At 35.2% G+C, this 17,184-nt stretch overlaps 1 protein-coding gene across 1 annotated transcript; it reads right to left on the reverse strand.

The window, feature by feature from the left end:
- Positions 1-7,038: 7,038 nt before the first annotated feature.
- LOC121236148 (alpha-N-acetylglucosaminidase-like) lies at positions 7,039-16,688 on the reverse strand. The gene is given in 20 exon segments (XM_041132666.1): positions 7,039-7,293; positions 7,296-7,537; positions 7,938-8,016; positions 8,102-8,339; positions 8,470-8,702; positions 9,016-9,126; positions 9,680-9,778; positions 10,519-10,621; positions 11,126-11,235; positions 11,804-11,851; positions 12,076-12,193; positions 12,610-12,640; positions 12,780-12,886; positions 13,645-13,726; positions 14,074-14,168; positions 14,609-14,694; positions 15,007-15,128; positions 15,265-15,476; positions 15,750-15,826; positions 16,290-16,688. Coding segments are annotated over 20 exon segments (2,529 nt in total). The 5' UTR covers positions 16,554-16,688; the 3' UTR covers positions 7,039-7,221.
- Positions 16,689-17,184: the final 496 nt, after the last annotated feature.

Consider the following 17,184-nt stretch of genomic DNA (forward strand, 5'->3'; position numbering starts at 1 on the left):
ACCTTAACTTCTTCAATAGAGACCAAATGACCCAAATAATCGATTTCAGCACATCCAAACTTGCACTTGCTCTTCTTAGCAAATAAAGTGTGTTTAGCTAAGGTCTCCAACACCATATAAAGAGTTTTTAAGTGCTCTTCTTTGGACTTACTGTAAACTAGTATGTCATCAAATAATATAATTACAAATTTATATAAAAAGGTTGGAAAACTTCATTCATGAGTGCTTGGAATGTGGCAGGGGCATTAGTTAAGCCAAAAAGTATAACTAAGAACTCATAGTGCTCTTGGTGAATTCTAAATGCTGTTTTTTTTTAATGTCCCATTCTCTTACTCTAATCTGGTGATAACCAAATCTCAAATCCAATTTTGAGAATATTGTGGCTCCAAACAATTCATCTAAAATGTTATCAATCACAAGAATTGGAAACTTATCTTTAATAATGTCTTGATTCAGGGCTTTATAATTAATACACATACGCCATGTGCTATCAGTTTTCCTCACTAGCAACATAGGAAAAGAGAAGTGAGATTGGATGCTTCTAATCACCCTAGCCTCAAGCATTCATGTACAATCTTCTCAATATATGACTTTCAATAGAAGGGATATTTGTATGGTCTTATAGATATTGGAACTACCCTTTCTTTCAAGTTAATCTGATGGTTTGATCTACTCTTCCTTGGAGCCAACTCTTTTGGCTCTTTAAAAACCCTGTATTGTTTCAGTACATCTTATATGCTCTAATCAATGTTCCTCACTTCCCTACCTTGATCTTGCTATATAATCTGTAAAAACATTCCCTTTCTCTCTACTGTTGTAAGCTGATAGATTTTAATATCCTGCATTAACTCAGAACAGCTTGGATTCAATCCCTTTAGAATAACTGAATGCTTGTCATTCTTAAAGGACATAGTGAGGGAATTAACATCCGATAATACAAGCCCCAAAGTTCTCAGCCATTGCATGCCCAACAAGACATCACAACCTTCCAAAGGTAAGAAGAAAAAATCTGTAACAAATTGATTTCCTTGCACCTTGAAATTCACCTTCTCTATCACTCCCTCACTTCTCATTTGATCACCATTAGCTACTCAAACTTCACTAAGTTGTCCCATAGTAATGTGTAACCTTGCTTTCTTGGCTATCAAAGGATCCAGGAAGTTATGAGTACTTCCTGTATCCAGCAAGATTACCACTGAATAGCCTTGTGCCTACCCATTCAAGTTCTTGGGCTCAAGGCTCCTACTATTATATGTAAAGAAACTCCTGGAGTTTCTCCCCACTTTTACTACTAAAATCTTCAATTCCCTCTACTTCATCAACAATTTCCTCCTCTTTATACTCAATATTAGAAAACAAATCCATCCCCTTCATGAGATAAATTCTAGTTTTTTTTACAATGATGGTTATGATTCCACTTTTCATCACAATAATAACGTAATCCTCTCTCTTTTCTCCCATTCATTTCTATATGACTGGCCCTCTGGATAGGAAGGGAGCTTTTGAAATTATTACCCCTATAGCCTTGAACAACATTCTTTTTGTTGACATTAGCAGATGAATTGGAACCTCTTACTAACAATGGAAGAAATGGAACGTGACTTCCCCTTGCTATGCTACTGCTACGAAGGCATGTGACATACTCCTCTTGAATCTTTGCCAACCCAAAAGCTGAATTCAAATTGTTGGGATGCAACATATGAATAGACAATTTGATTTCATCTTTGAGTCTACTGAGGAAGCAACCCAGTTTGTAAAACTGAGACAAACTCCTTAACCTGTTTGACAAAACCTTGAATTGTGACTTATAGGCTACTGCTATAGTGGTTTGCCTCAGCTTTGTGATTGCTTCCATTGGGTCATCATAAGATGAACTCTCAAACTTGATTTGCAACGTCTCTATAAAATAATCCTAAGAACGAAAAGTTCCAATTTCTTCAAAATCTTGAAACCATACTAGAGCATAGGGGTGTAACCGGTTCGGTTTGTTTCGATTTTGGACAAAATTTGGAACCGAACCGGTATGCACCAGTTTTACATTTTCAAAAACTGATTCCACACTGTTTACCCCCTAAACCGGTACTTCCAGTTTTATCGGTTCCGGTCCAGTTTTTCGGTTTTAATATACTATATTATATATTATATAATATATATAATAGTATATTATAGTATATAATACTATAGTGATAATATATTGTAGTATATTATAATATATAGTGATATAATATTAGTGTAACTATTAATGCAATAGACTATACTAATATAAGATTTTAAAATTTAATATTATATCAATTAGTAATTTATCATATAATACAAAACTATTTTATATATAATTATATATTATATATAAAATTATATACAATATAAAAAATTATAATATATATATATATAAACCGGTCCAGTTCGGTCTGATCCGGTTTTAGAAAAAGAAAAATCAGAACCGGACTGATTTTGACCGGTTTTAAGAAAAATAAAACTGGTACCAGACCGAACCAAACTTGGCACAAGACTAAACCCACCGGTTCGGTCCAGTCCTGTTTACCGGTTCACTGGTTTTTTTTTTTTTACACCCCTACTAGAGCACTTCCTTCCATATAAAAAGATGACATCCATATCTTCTGTCCATTAGGTATAGGATTCAAAGCAAAGTAGTGGTTTGCTTTATAAATTTAACCTGTAGGATTTTCTCCATCTAACCTAGGAAAATCCAACTTTATAGATCTGAACTACATCATCCATGTCATACCTGAATTTTCAACATTAAAAACTTCCCCCTTGGCCCCTCACGTGATCATTTTGAGATGCAACTCTACCTCCATTAACTACTTCCAACAACAAATCCATTTTGAAACTAATTCATCCAACACCCCTTGATGATCCTCCACCATTTTCTCTTGTTGTTCTTGGTGCTGCTTCAACCCAAGCATCATCTTTTCCAAATATTTATAAAGTGTTATGTCTGCCATTTCTCCAAGAAAGAACTGCTCTAATGCGACTTTGTTAAGAACCAGTGCATTCGTTGCTACTCCCTCAACCCATAATTAATCCAAATCGCAAATAAGAAAGAAAAATTGTAAAGAAAGAAAGAAAATGTCAAAATAAGAACTCAAGAATACTTCTGATTTTCGAGGAATCAGGGCCTCCAAGAATGCAAATTGCATTGATGAATTTTCTTTAGTATGATAAAAGAAGAATACCAGGAAGCAGACACGGGAGGAGAGGCAAAGCTAGCAATTGGAGGAAAAAAGCCATTCCCTTCTCCTTGAATCGTGAATCAGATGCCAGAACATTATCCGTCATCCGTTGCTTGGTCGCTTTCTCTTATATATGTCATTGTCTAATTTCATCACTTCCAGGGGTTGTAACTCCTAATTGTGAAAACGTTCGTGCCTTCCCTCAGAAGGCACTTCACTTCCTGATTGTTGAGTCACATATTTATAGCAATAGGAATGACATCCCTTTTATACAACTTACTATGACAGTTTATTCCGTTACAATGAAAGGGTCCTTAAGTAATTTCCCCCCAATTAATGAACATGTGCTTCCCACATGCTCCCTTGCACTCGTCTGTTCTTCACTTCGATCCACTGCCACTGCACTTCCCTTTACAAACTTGTATACTCCCATTCCCATCTTCCATTTATCCTCAGGTCATGACAAATAATGTTACTCTTTATTTTAAATGTATTATCTTCATCCACATCCACTCCAATTGATTTAACACAATATAATTAAATTCTTATGTCAAACATTTAAAATGTATCACATTAATTAATGTGATTGAAAGAGACAAAATTTCGAACGAAGAAATAATATGAGCAATGCTACACAACCTCCCCAACCTCTATACACCGCATTCTTTTAAATTTTTAAATATTTTTTTTCAAGTTTATTCTTTTTAAACTAATTTAATTTTTCTATTTATTATTCATATATTAAATATTTGATAAAAGAAAAAAAATAATAAAATTAAAAAAATGTGATATGTGGAGTTTGTATGAATAGTAAGAGGTTGTATAGATTTTTTCAAATAATATTGCTCAAATTTGAAGCTAATTTGCAAGTACCAAGTTAAAATAATAAATGGACTGGGGTTACATGGGTCACCAAAACTTAACTGGACAATTGAACTCAATTATATAACTGGACTGACCCATTATCATAACTTACTTCGGCCCACTTGACCCAAAGTAGAAGCTGCAGGTGACAAATTTAGTGCTTCTGGCCATCTGAGTTCTGGGTAGTTTTATGATACTTCTTCTTCATCCATCGAATACTCGAGGAAACCCCTTGCTTCGCCTTCTTTTTAACTTAAAATGTAGTAGGAGAATTATGTCAGAAGCGATATTTTTGACCCAAAAGATCAACTGCATTAAAATAAATTTATAAATTGACATAATTTGATGAGCGATGTGAGATTGCAAATTTATTTTTATTGTAAAGTAGATCTAACGGATCACATGAAATCAAGCTAGTTTATAAATTTATTTTTGTGAAATTTATTTATATCTATAGCACTTTTCTAATGTAGAAATATGCAATTCTTACTTTTATTTTTGCCCACAAATTAATAGTAAAGTTTGATTATTTAAGTTAGATAATAAGAAAAATTACCATATATAGTGCAAAGTTCCTCCACCATTTTCTTGCCATGGGAAGCCTTGGCTTTTGCCTTTTCAAGGCCTTCTCCAACCTTTCGATTGCATTTGGTAGTTATACTTGAACCACCGCTCTGCTTGGTGGTGGAAGTGTCATTCCTTGAGTCGTTTCCTTCCATTGCATGCAGCAATTAAACCCTCTTTTTTCAAGGACTAAAATATGGATACGTATTGAGAGAGAGAGAGAGAGAGAGAGAGAGAGAGAGAGAGTAGTAGAATGGGAATTCTATAAATTTAAATGTTTTTATAGTGGTTGTTAACGTAGGATTAAGATTCTTGAGTTCTTATCTAAATTTGAAGACATATACAATAAAAGATTGGGTTCATCAATATTTTATGGATTTTATTAAGCAATTTACATTTTCTTTTTTATGACTTAAAGAAATAAAGGATTGAACTAATTTGGCATATACATGAGGAGGGAAGGTAATGTTGTTATTAACGTAGAACAATATTAAATACAAGTCTAGAGTGAACCCTTTGAAAAAAAAAAAAAAATGAGACATACTATAAAAAATGAATTTTTTTCAACGGGGACTTATTTTTTTTAAAGAATTTGCACATCTTGGACTTGAATAAATGAAAAATGAACTGAGAATAATAAAAATACTACATTAATTTTAATATAATCATATGAAAACATAGTATAAATGTCATACATAGCAATACTCCTTATAAAAAGTTGGTTTAATAAGATATTATCATAAACTAAAAACAAAAATTAAATGAACACTACTTTTTGGTCATACCAAAAAGGTGGATAGATATATACATGATCCGATCCGGCGGTGGCAGTATCTTCCCGGCGTCTACTCCCAGCGAATGCGATAGACCATATGCGCTATGCTATATGCCATGTGGCAATCAAAGAAGTCTGAATTTTCATGCCTAATCCTCCTGCTTTTTGTTTTGTTTTGTTTGTCACAGTACACCTCCCTCAGTCCAATTGTTAAAAACAAGAGTAACTTCAATCCGGCCGGATGTAGCAGAAGAGATAGAGAAACAATTCCTTCATTAAAGATGGTATTGTTTTTTTTTTTTCTTCCATGATCATTATGTCAATGCATACTAGAGATCTTTGTAATTACATAATCAAATTAGATAATTTACTTCTTTACTTATTGAAATCGTCCATTTACTTATTGTTTCGCTTATTGTTTCGAGCGCATCTAAATATAAAAAAATTATCTTTTTTTAGTGAAACAAATGCACCCTTGATATTTAACGTGTAAGATTTTAGGATAATATAGATTATATATAGAGTTTTGTTACAAATCAACAACTGTTCATATCATACACCCCGCACCTATAACTTTTTTATAGGAAGTGAGGATGTTTTTTATAGGGTGCGAGATGTGAGATGGTGAATAGTGACTGATGAGAAGAATTTTTATTATATAAAAGCATCTAATGTTGCATTTATCTTTCCATGCATTGACCTATCTAGTTTGGACAAAAAAATTCGAGAAACTGATCAATGTCACTCTTTCAATGCATCTCTTAGCGAAAGCGACGAACAACTCCACAGCCACCTCTTTTTTATACTGTACTTGGCTTACTTTTTGTTCTTAAACGAAATTGGCACCGACGAACATACAATCTTTAAGGTTAGTACGTTGAACAAGGTGTTTTCCAAGTGGAGCATTGGTCTTTCCAATGTACATTTTAATATGATCTTTTCAAAGTGAAATAAAAGCAGCCGCAACAGAAACCTACAAACATATAATTCAAAACCTTCATGCGCAAGCCAATATATTATGGGCAAATTGAAACGGCCAACATGAACCACGAAACTTGGAAAATCAGGTTGAGTTGGTGCGTATATTCACGAGTGGCTATATAAGAGAAAATGATGGATATTGGAATTTGGAAATGAAGAAAAAACTAGTTTGTAATTGTATTGTCGTGTTTCCTGTCCCCAAGTGTTAACTATGCTAGTGCACTTTCCTTCCGTTCTTGTTCCAGTTCCACCAGGGTTCTCTCACTCATGTTTGGCACAAAATATATTCAATTTCAATTTCTGACTCAATCCAATACCTTTGCGGCAATAGCACACAGACTCTTGGCACAAAACAAATCATCATGGACGCATAAAAAGTGTTAAATTTACAAGGATCAAGTCAGGCTGCTCTTTCCACACATGCACACACTGAAAATGAGATGGAATAGCATTATCTCGGAAGTGAGATGACCAACTGGTCTAGCAAAACCGCTTGATTTACGGTTAGTGATTGTTGATGTTAACAACCGAGATGGCGGAGGAAAGCTCGCTTATTGACACACTAAATACACCAGGAGTACTGTGAAAGCCTGCCGCATCAGTTAGCATATAAAGTATTTATATTTTGACCTGTTTATAGCTGTATTGAGTCCCATAATAAGCTACTTGTGAACAACAAAGCTCTATTGCATTATTATTATTATTATTATTATTTATGGTAGGGAGAGAATTTTCAAACTGGTAAGAATGGGGAGGACAAGATTAACAATTAGACTAACAAAAGGCATGGATAGAACAGGTTTATACTGTAAGGAAAGACGTTTTGTTGCACGAAAGAACGGTTTACAGATTAATCCTTTTATGAAAAAGACATACATTGATCACAGCAATGGCAGCTTCGTCGGGTAATTTTACACGTCAGGATTTTGCAAGTACTTGTTGAAAAGCCAGCGAGACGTGTAGAGAGCATTTCCAGTGCTTTCTACTGGATATACGCTCCTACTCCTTTGCCAATCATTTGTAAGCTTTATCCACTCCCTCCTCCAGTTCTTCAACTGAAAACCATGTCCCTTCTCTAAACTTTCGATTAAGTATTTGAAATATATGGCTGCTCTTGGGCCATAGTAATCTCGTAGAAGCCCACTCCAGTACTTGTTTCCTGAAACATTAAAGAGAGATGACAATTACAGGAACGTATTGCAATAGTCATGCAGAAAATTTAATCTCTCTTCAGTGTAACATTGTATGATTTAGATATCCTAGATTTTGTAATCCCAAGTCACATTACTACTGTTTAAGTGGCTGACATAAAAAAAGAAAAAAAAAAAAGAAAGAAAAAAAGGGGTTGACATATGAAATCACTTATAACGTGCCATATTAACTAGTGTGACTAAGGATGGCAAGATTTATGATGAAGAGTAACATTGTTCATCCGATTATAACCAATGTACTAACCCACCCCAATAGGGCAAATTACTTGGTACCAAATGAGCCTATGCCTGCAAGTTCAACTGGAGTGACAATAGATAACAGCAAAAGGCAGAAAAATGTCTCCGTACCATAATCTCGAAGCAGACTAGCTTCTTCTGATGAGTTGTCAAACCACATGGTTATCTGAGTTCTTGCATTCCATTCAAACTGCATTATCGAATCACATGGACTAAAATAAGCTGGTTTTCAATGTTATTTGAGTAGAATGCAATAAAGTCAACTGGATCAAAACCTGTTTTTCCTGTTCTTCATCTTGGGCTAGTTTTTTTGCACTTTCTAGCCAAGGTCCCAAAAGAAAACCATCATGGCAAGCTAAGAGCGTGTCCATATCTTCCACTAGGTCCAGAAACTTCTGGCCATGGCTGGCCACTCCAACAATATCGTTCAATTGATAGGCCTCTATAACCTTTAAGAAAAGCTGGTTTGCATATTTTGCCAAAGCTTGTCTAGTTAGGTCAACAAGGTCATACCTAAGCACAGTGGAGGCATGTAGATATGAAAAAGTAGGATGCAAATTAGAAAACATAGAAAAGTGTACAGAACAGGTAGAAGTTAAAGAATTACTTCACACCAAAGGTATTTCAAACTGGAAATGATAACCTGTAGGAGATACTTTCTGATAGTTCATCTCCACTTGCAATAAAAAGTTCCAATGCACGAATTACTTCAGAAGTTGAATACCAGAGATGAGGCTGATCGAATGAATCCCTTACTTCCTCTATGGCTGCCCTTCTTGATTCTGATTTTCCATATCGGTTAGACCTTTCACGCAGTACGAATATAAAGGAAGGATCAACATCAGGGAATGCCACAATCACATCCCTGTTTTTGTCCTGTTCTCATATCACGAGGATTCAGATTGAAACAAAAAATTAATGTGTGAAGAATATCTAATGGGTAATTGCAACCCAAACTCGGTTAAGCAATACTCATACAGTAAATAACTATCGCATCAAAATTGGAAATGAAATAATGACAAGTAATATAAAGCATGCATTGGGGGAAACTATATGGATTTATAAATGGTCAAACTGATGCATATTTGCAATAGTTGAAAAGCAAAAGCTTTTAACTGCTGGAATTATAAACTGGATGGCTATATTATTTTACTGTAAAAAACAAATAAAGCAAGTTACAAGAACTTACATAGGCACCATCAGTGCAGTTGTAGACAGTGTGGTATAATATGTCCCAGGCATCTTGTATTAAAGGAACTGATCGGCCATAGCGTCGTGTTGAATATACGTGAATCCACGACTGAAATAAGGATGATGGGGTCAAATTTAAAATTCAATGTTGCAATTTTCCCTCAAAAACATATGCTCCATATGAAAAGCAAAAGGTGAGCAATTCAGAGTTGATTAAAGTTTTTTTTTTAACAAGAAAGATAGTTTTGAAGGAGCTTATGACAGCACAAAATTTGCAGAACATTTAGAAACAAGTACTTGAACGCACTGTAAGCAGGAGGTGAATCCATACAAACCCACGAAGAAAAAAGATGTAAGCTCTCGGAGATTCAAGTCTTGGAATGAAATCCTCTAAATATCAAGAAAGAATGTCCAAGATTTCTGGCTAATATTTAAACAAGGTAGACATTGCCTGGTGCCGCTCAAGGAAGTTTAAGCAGACACCATAGGTTACAAGGAACGCCTCTTAGTCCATAATGTGTATATTTGTACCATTAGGAAGGCTATTCTTTGATAACTAATTATCATATTCTGATTGTAATTTAACTTTCCAATTGTAAACTGCAATGATTGATGAATAAAGTAGGCAAACATTGTCAGTCAGGAAAAAAACTAAACATTACCTTGACATCAACTTTGTTGTGTTGAAATGCCATTTCAGACATAAGGTCATAAACCACAGGATTCTGTTCTATACCTTCCATTGACATTCCAACACCAACCTTTAGGTAAGTAAAAAGGTGAAGTCAGAGATACACAATCTAAACAAAAATAGAAAAATGCTAGCAGAGAATTACCACCAGTGATACCAAGTACGGATATCTCTTCTTGAAATACTTGTATGTGCATGCACAAAGTACGGACAGAAAGAGGGTGGGGGTGGGGGTGGTATGCATGATCATGTTATATTTTTGTTAAAACTCTGGCCAAAGAAAGGGGCTCCAAGTAAAACAATGTAAAGTGTGAATGTTACAAATTATACCTTCCAAATAAAACAATGTAAACTCACATTTCTATTGATCCACCAATGATTTCACGGTATAGAGGTGATTCTACAAACAGTAGCACAAATTGGCTGACAGAGTATGATGAGAAGCAGGGTGTGACTGCTAAAAATTTAAGCTCATCATCCCCAATACAACATTCTCTGAGATCACATCTATTTGCAAACCCTTCAATTAAACAATCAATATCTTGGTCTTCATTCATATTGTGAGAGTATTAATTACTCCTAACCATATGAAATTTCAATTAATAACTTCTCCACGACATAATTCAAATACATCAAAGCACCTTTAAGTAGTAAAAGTATGAAGGGACAAGAGACTAATAACTCGCAGTAGAAATCAAATGCAGCTAAAATGTTGTTTAACAATGATGATTGACATGATGTTGTTTAACAATGATGATTAAAGCAATTGATAATATGTTTAAGAAGAGAAATCAGAATGGACAAACTTGCCATTGTTGAATTTTCACTTTTAGAAGCGTCAACTGGTCCAGATGCTATTGCATCTAAAATTCCATACATCTCAACATTTCCTGCGAAATTGTGCAGCATACACCTGTAGAGTAGAAAGATAACAAATTAAAAAAGAAGCCAAAGGGAAAATGAGAAAATAAAAATTTACCAGCTGGCTCAGGCACTGAATGAGCTGAAAAACCAACATAAAAGGTAGATAGTAGGACATTGCGTATATATTAAAGCATCCATGAAAAACTATTCAGAGTTTTTTTTTTTTTTAAGTTTTTCCAAGCAGGTCAACTTTAAACCATTTCTTTGGCTGCTGAACTAATTTCAAATAGCTTGCATAACTTCATTCTTTTTAATATTATTGTATACATTCTAGATGCAAATGGGAACAATGGAATGCAGTCTCTAGTTCAGGGCCAAACTCAACCAAATGCCAGCTCTGAGTTTCAATTATTGGGAAAACAAATTTTTATAGTGGAATACTAACAATATAGAAGCTTTTGTATGGCTAAAGCCATCATCCTGCATACTCATTCTCAGTTAGAAATTAGCATCCTATATATCATTGATAACTAGGAAGGGAACAATGACTTTCCATATGTAAGGAACACCATAAAACTGTTCTGAAGTAATCCATAAGGGTTTCACTTCCGCAAACAGATCAAGAACTACCAGCTTCCCCACAGGAACAGAGTGTAAAAGTGCCTGAAAACAGGGATAGGATACTGTCACCCAAAAGCACGACATTGAAGGGAAATGGACAAAAATATGATCAAACGTCTTCAGCATAATTTATTCTAAAGGATATGACATGAAATCAGGATTGAGAACATCAGATATCAAGACAAAGCGGAAATTTCCGTCAAATGTTTCAATGTTATATCAATGACTTTTCATCTTTTTTTTTTGAGCTGCAGAATGCAGATGATTTCACATCACTTCTCAAATGAAATGAGGAAATGGATTAAACTGATAATGCTTTTTTTTTTTTTTTTTTTAATGACAGGGGAATCACTTCATGGCAGAGCCCTTAGAACTCACCCATGGAGCCTAAACTCCCAAGGAGACTAACACAACAACCCACCGCCATGGCCTCCCACTTAAATCGCAGTTTGATTCCAGGGGGAATCGAACTTTTGACATGGGGCACATGCACACAAGTTCGCCCTTACCACTTAGGCTACCCACGGGTGGGTTAGACTGATAATGTGCTTTAAAAAATGCATTAATAACAATAAAAGCGATGAAAAAGCAAGCACATTATAGATATAACCTTCATTTGTGGAGGCCTCCAAAAGGGATCGTATGAAAACAGCCACCCCTAAAAAGAGAGAATTTCAGATCCAAAATAAAGTCAGTTGGCAATGGAAAGCAACTCTAGAAGCCTAACAACATATGAGAAGCAAAGGCCACAGGATTCATGACTAGTAGATCTGCATGCTAATTTCGACTGAAAAAAAAAACAGTGCAAAAACTACATTGAATCAGAAGGTCAAGGAAAACAACTTCTCCTAGGAAACCTAAAATAGAAAGCAATTATTTCACCTGCATTAGCCAGACGGCATCATTATCACCGCTTTGCATTCCCCTAAATATTGTAGCACCTAATGAAGATATATACTCTGGGTCATCCACAGGTGGAGTGTTCTCGTCAAAAGTATCACTGAAGTAGATTCAGAAATCATTACATGGTATGATATAATTTCAAGAAAGAATATTTCCAATTTCAAGATAAGGCAAATAAATTGTAGAAAACAAAAAGAAAGATGAAGCACGAACAGTTATTACATAAAAATGCATTGCAGCATATTTCAAATTCAAACAAGAAAAATGCACTGACAACAATCATGTACAAATGGTATTCCACATACGCTAGCTGTGACTACCCTTAGACGATTGGTAACTCAGGCCTTTAGTTACGCATAAAGGCTGATTTCAAGGCAAAGAACTCCAACCCTTTAGTTAATGATTTATTTCGTACTCATCCAGATAAGCTAAGGTTTTTCAAGAATAGAAGTTACAAAAAGAAAAAAGAAGAATTTTAAGAGCAGGAAATAAGACTGTAAGAGAATAACTTACCAGTTGTATATGTGACTAGTCCTTCCATATTCTGGACAAGAAGGCAATTTAAAAAATGTAAAAAATTAAAAATACTGGTCTTCATTAGCACATGTGCATGTAAGACCCAACTAGTTTCATATGAACAGACATAATTAAAGAGGGGAGGAACAGTGCTATAGCGAGTGCACCTTTCAGTTGTTGCTCAATGAATGCTCTCCCAATCTCAATAAATAGGGGATCAGTTGCATCAAGAAGATAAGTGCAGCACCACTTGAGGTCACTCTTAACTGAGAACCTAAAGCAGGATCAGGAAAAAGAAGATGAGTCCTCATCTTTTACCCCAAAAAAAAAACTAGAAGCTACCCATTTATGTAGAATAAGAATTAAGAAAATAGATTCACATCTGCAAGTTTTCTAATGCGATAGGAAGAAAATGATACAAAAGTTAAAAATCTTAAGTTCTCAAGCCTGTGTTGGATTCTCCTCAGTTCTTTTACATGGCGACAGTCCTTTTATTCCAACTCCATTCCCATATTTTCTGCTTTTTTCCTTTGGAAAAGCTCTCCAAGTCCACTCCTCCACCAATGCATTTTTTTCACAAGTAAGGAAACCAAGGAGTCCTTGCAACAGAGTTTCAAATTCTATCTAATTCGAAATTGGTCCATCTTCCTTGAGATGGGGGGCACATGTTTATGGACTGAACTTAAGTAGACCTATTTAGAACATAAGTACATCTGGTTATATATTTGAAAGACCCAAGGAGCCCATCTAAAATTCTTGACCTTTTTAGCCGTCAAGAAAAATAAAAATCAATTTTGGTATCATGGTATCTGTTGGTAATGATCATGCCTCCAAAGAGATCTTTTGAATCATATTCCAACCCTCTGAGTCACCAACCCTGAGTGATGGAAGTCCCTGGAAAGGCATGATGCAATCCCCTAATTAGCAAGTTTCAGAACGTGAACTGTTATTGAAGGGTGGAATTCCATGGCCCTCAGCGAGAAGCATAATAGATGCTAGTTCACATGTCAAGCTTGCACATACAGTACTTACCAATTTCCTAAACGTGTTATCTTTGCTGATGGAAATATATACTTTAACGCCGCAGGAACATTGCCAGAAAAGGCTGGAAGAACTGAAAAACAAAGTTTGCATGCATTAAGATTATTATCCACACAAGGGGAAAATGAAGTATCCGTACAAAAACTATCTTCCCAGTTCAATACTGATTTTTATCAAGATTTTCCATGAATGGAACCCGAAGGTTGATGCTTCCTTATTTCAAATCTACCAAAAAGATACCTAATCTAGCAACTTGAAGGTCAGGATAGAATACATGTCACTTGATTACCTCATAAACTAACCTAATCACGCACACTTTGACTCTGCTTACTATTCTCATAGAATTTGCCATTTAAACCATAGTGAGAAATTGAAAATAAGGAAAGCAATTGAAACTAGATATTAAGGAATCATCGGTACCTGGGGTCATTCCAAGTTCATACATTCTGAATAGAATTTTCTTCTGCAGAATCAGCTGTTGGTCTAACCAACTTTGTGGGAGTGGTCCACCCCAGCTGTAATGAAGATGTTATGAGTTAAAACGCAGAGAAACAAAAAACAAAATAAATAGGTACAACAGAGAGCTAGTTTTCATGGATTATGCCACTGGTGCCTATGACAAAAAAAGCTTATCCTAAAAGTAACTTCGGACCAATTTGTCAAAGTAATAAAAAGAATTTAAGTAATAAGAAGCATGAATGCATTCATCATTTCAATTCTTTGATAATATAACTTTCTTATTACAAAATTGAATAGCCTTAAACAACAATTTTACTACAGCTAGCATTATCACACACACAAAAAAAAAAAAAAAAAATGAAAGTTGTGAAGTTGCTAAACGCAAACCAGAATGCTGGTTATAAGTAAAAACAAATATACATAAATTTTCACAGGAAATTAATGTATGCCTACAACAGATAACAGATAAAAACAACATGAAGATCTACAAACTTACCCATGCAAATTTCCCATTCGTGACCATGCAAGAAATGCAGGGCCTCCAAAGAAATCATCCAAATCTGTTTTGCTTACATTAAATTTCTGCTAAAGAATAAATACTAGATGGTTAGAAAAGCAGACATCCAGTTAGTTCTTACACAATTCTCGAACTCATGAGTTACCTACCAAGGTCACCTCAAAAAGATACAAAAAACAAAGAACAAGCAATAATTAACTTGAAGAAATCTATATTTATAACCAAAATAATTTATATATATATATAGAGTAGTATCAAGATTGCTGGTAACTAAAACTTTCCAACAAACATTTTTTAGAAAAAAAACTCGCCAAGGGACAGAAAGATCGAATCTTTCAAACTCATTGGGAGGCATAAAGCCAACCAAAGGAAATCACCTGGAAAACCTTCTGCCAAATAGCTTCTTGTCCTGTAAATGCCAACGGCAAATTGATACCTTGGAGCGCCATCCAATCAATTTCCTTTTCCCATCTTTTCCAGTCCCACCAAGCAAAAGAATCTTCCAATAGCGGATGAAAGAAAGCAAAAATAAAATAAAATAATAATCAGAACACACTTGAAATTAGAGGCCGTAAATAGTTTCAGTTTCACAAGTATTCTAGAAAAGTAAACACTGTTTGATAAGAGAATCTTACAGCTAGATGTAACGGCATTCTGATAGTAGTTCCAAGGAATAGGTCTCTGGACCAAGATACCAGCATCTTTAACTCTGGGAAGAAAGCCAGCCCTAGGTACTGAAAATAGTTGTGCGCCACCAGTTTTATCCCAAGATATATGTGAACCACACTGATGCTTCAAATACCAGTGCAGACCAGCCAAAATCTCCACTCCGGTGAACCCAGCAATTCTATTTTAAGTGTTGAAAGTCACATATTAACATGTATCAACCACATAGTCTTCATAACGCATGTGATGGTACGTTTACAGGATGATATACCATCGATTTACATGCATTTTATACTTGTGTATTCGATAAATATTTCAAAGCAAGTCAAGATGATAGGGTGTCATCCAAGCAAAACAGCACAAAAGGTTAAGATCACATGACGAAGTGAACATAAAAGAACAGATAAACTATTCAGCAGAGACAATCCATTTGTAGTCAATGAAGAAATCTCACAGAATTTCTGGATCCCCATGCCTAATGAACGAAGGATTGTTCTTGATCATAAAGCAAGACTCACCACCGCATTGCTCCTATTCAAATAAATGAATGAGTGAGAGCCACCTCTTAATCGTAAATTAAAGAAAAACAAACAAAATGTTATTATGCGGAGTATATTAGAAGCAGAACAGACTATATACTGACCAAGACGATTAAATATAAACACAAGTCTGCATTTTATCTTCAACGCCAACAATAAAATTTACAATCGAATTATATATGCATGTACATCTCTACGTATTAATCTATGTGTATATATACTTGCACATATGCATATACTTGTAGTTTTGAAGCCTTTGAATAAATTTCTGAGCAATCCAACGGAGCAATAAAGTTGAATTTGACTAACTGAAGGTCAATAAGTAGTTTCAGCTTTTTCAGTTACGAGATGATCAAAGCTCAAAACGTTGCTTTCTTAAATTTTCTTCTCTCTAGGTTTCGAGGCAGCCGAGCGGAGTACAAAGGAAAAAAAAAAGGCTGACGAAAACGAAAGACCTTGGAGACGATTTGGAAGTCGAAGCTGGAAAAGTGTGAAGGAAGCAGCCGGCGGAGAACGGCGCGAGCTGCGGCGACTTGGAGCAAGGGAGGAGCTCGCTCCCGGTCCTGGAGTTCGAGAAGCCGCGAAATGTAGCCGACTCCGATGGTCGATGAGTGAACCAAGGAAAAGGTGGTGCAGAGGAGGAAGACAAGGGAGAGAGAAACGGCGGAAATCCGGGAATCCATGGCTGGTGATGGAGGCGAAGAGACGGAGAGGGGCATAGAAAGCGTCTTATAGAGAAAATGTGCATGGTGACGAACGAAGAGAGAGCGAGAGAGAATCTTTGGCGAGAGAGAAGGTTGGTTCAGTAGGAGACAATCTTTGAAGGCCGGCCTTGGCAGAGAGCCGAATGGAAAATTATCAGTTATTCATGATTGATTGACTTTTCTATTTTAATTCTGCCAAAATCATTAAAAATTATGAGAAATGTCGTTTATCCTAAATTTTATATATTAATTATTTAAATATAAATTCATTTAAAATATTTAGAGATAAAAAATTTTCATTATATAAATGTTAATACTTAAAATGTTTGATTTATAATAAAATTTATTTTTAAAATTTCTTGCAATTAGAAAATCTAGACAAGATGCGTTTTCCACATTAAAAATTATGAGATTTTCTACATCAATATTTAATTAAAAAATACTTAACTTTTAACGATATGACATTTTAAAATAGGATGAAAGTACTTCGTGTGTAATCTCTCTCTCAACACTTTCTCAATGTTCCTCATTGTTTTCAAGTTGTTTTTAAGAATTTTTTGTTTTAAACTGGACGAAGACCCAGATGTTGTCGACCCAGATGGGAATGGGCCTGCAATGCGATTGGGTCCTCTGGAACCATGGGCTT

This window comes from Juglans microcarpa x Juglans regia, chromosome 6D (genome assembly GCF_004785595.1).
Source record: "Juglans microcarpa x Juglans regia isolate MS1-56 chromosome 6D, Jm3101_v1.0, whole genome shotgun sequence".
Lineage (NCBI taxonomy): Eukaryota > Viridiplantae > Streptophyta > Magnoliopsida > Fagales > Juglandaceae > Juglans > Juglans microcarpa x Juglans regia.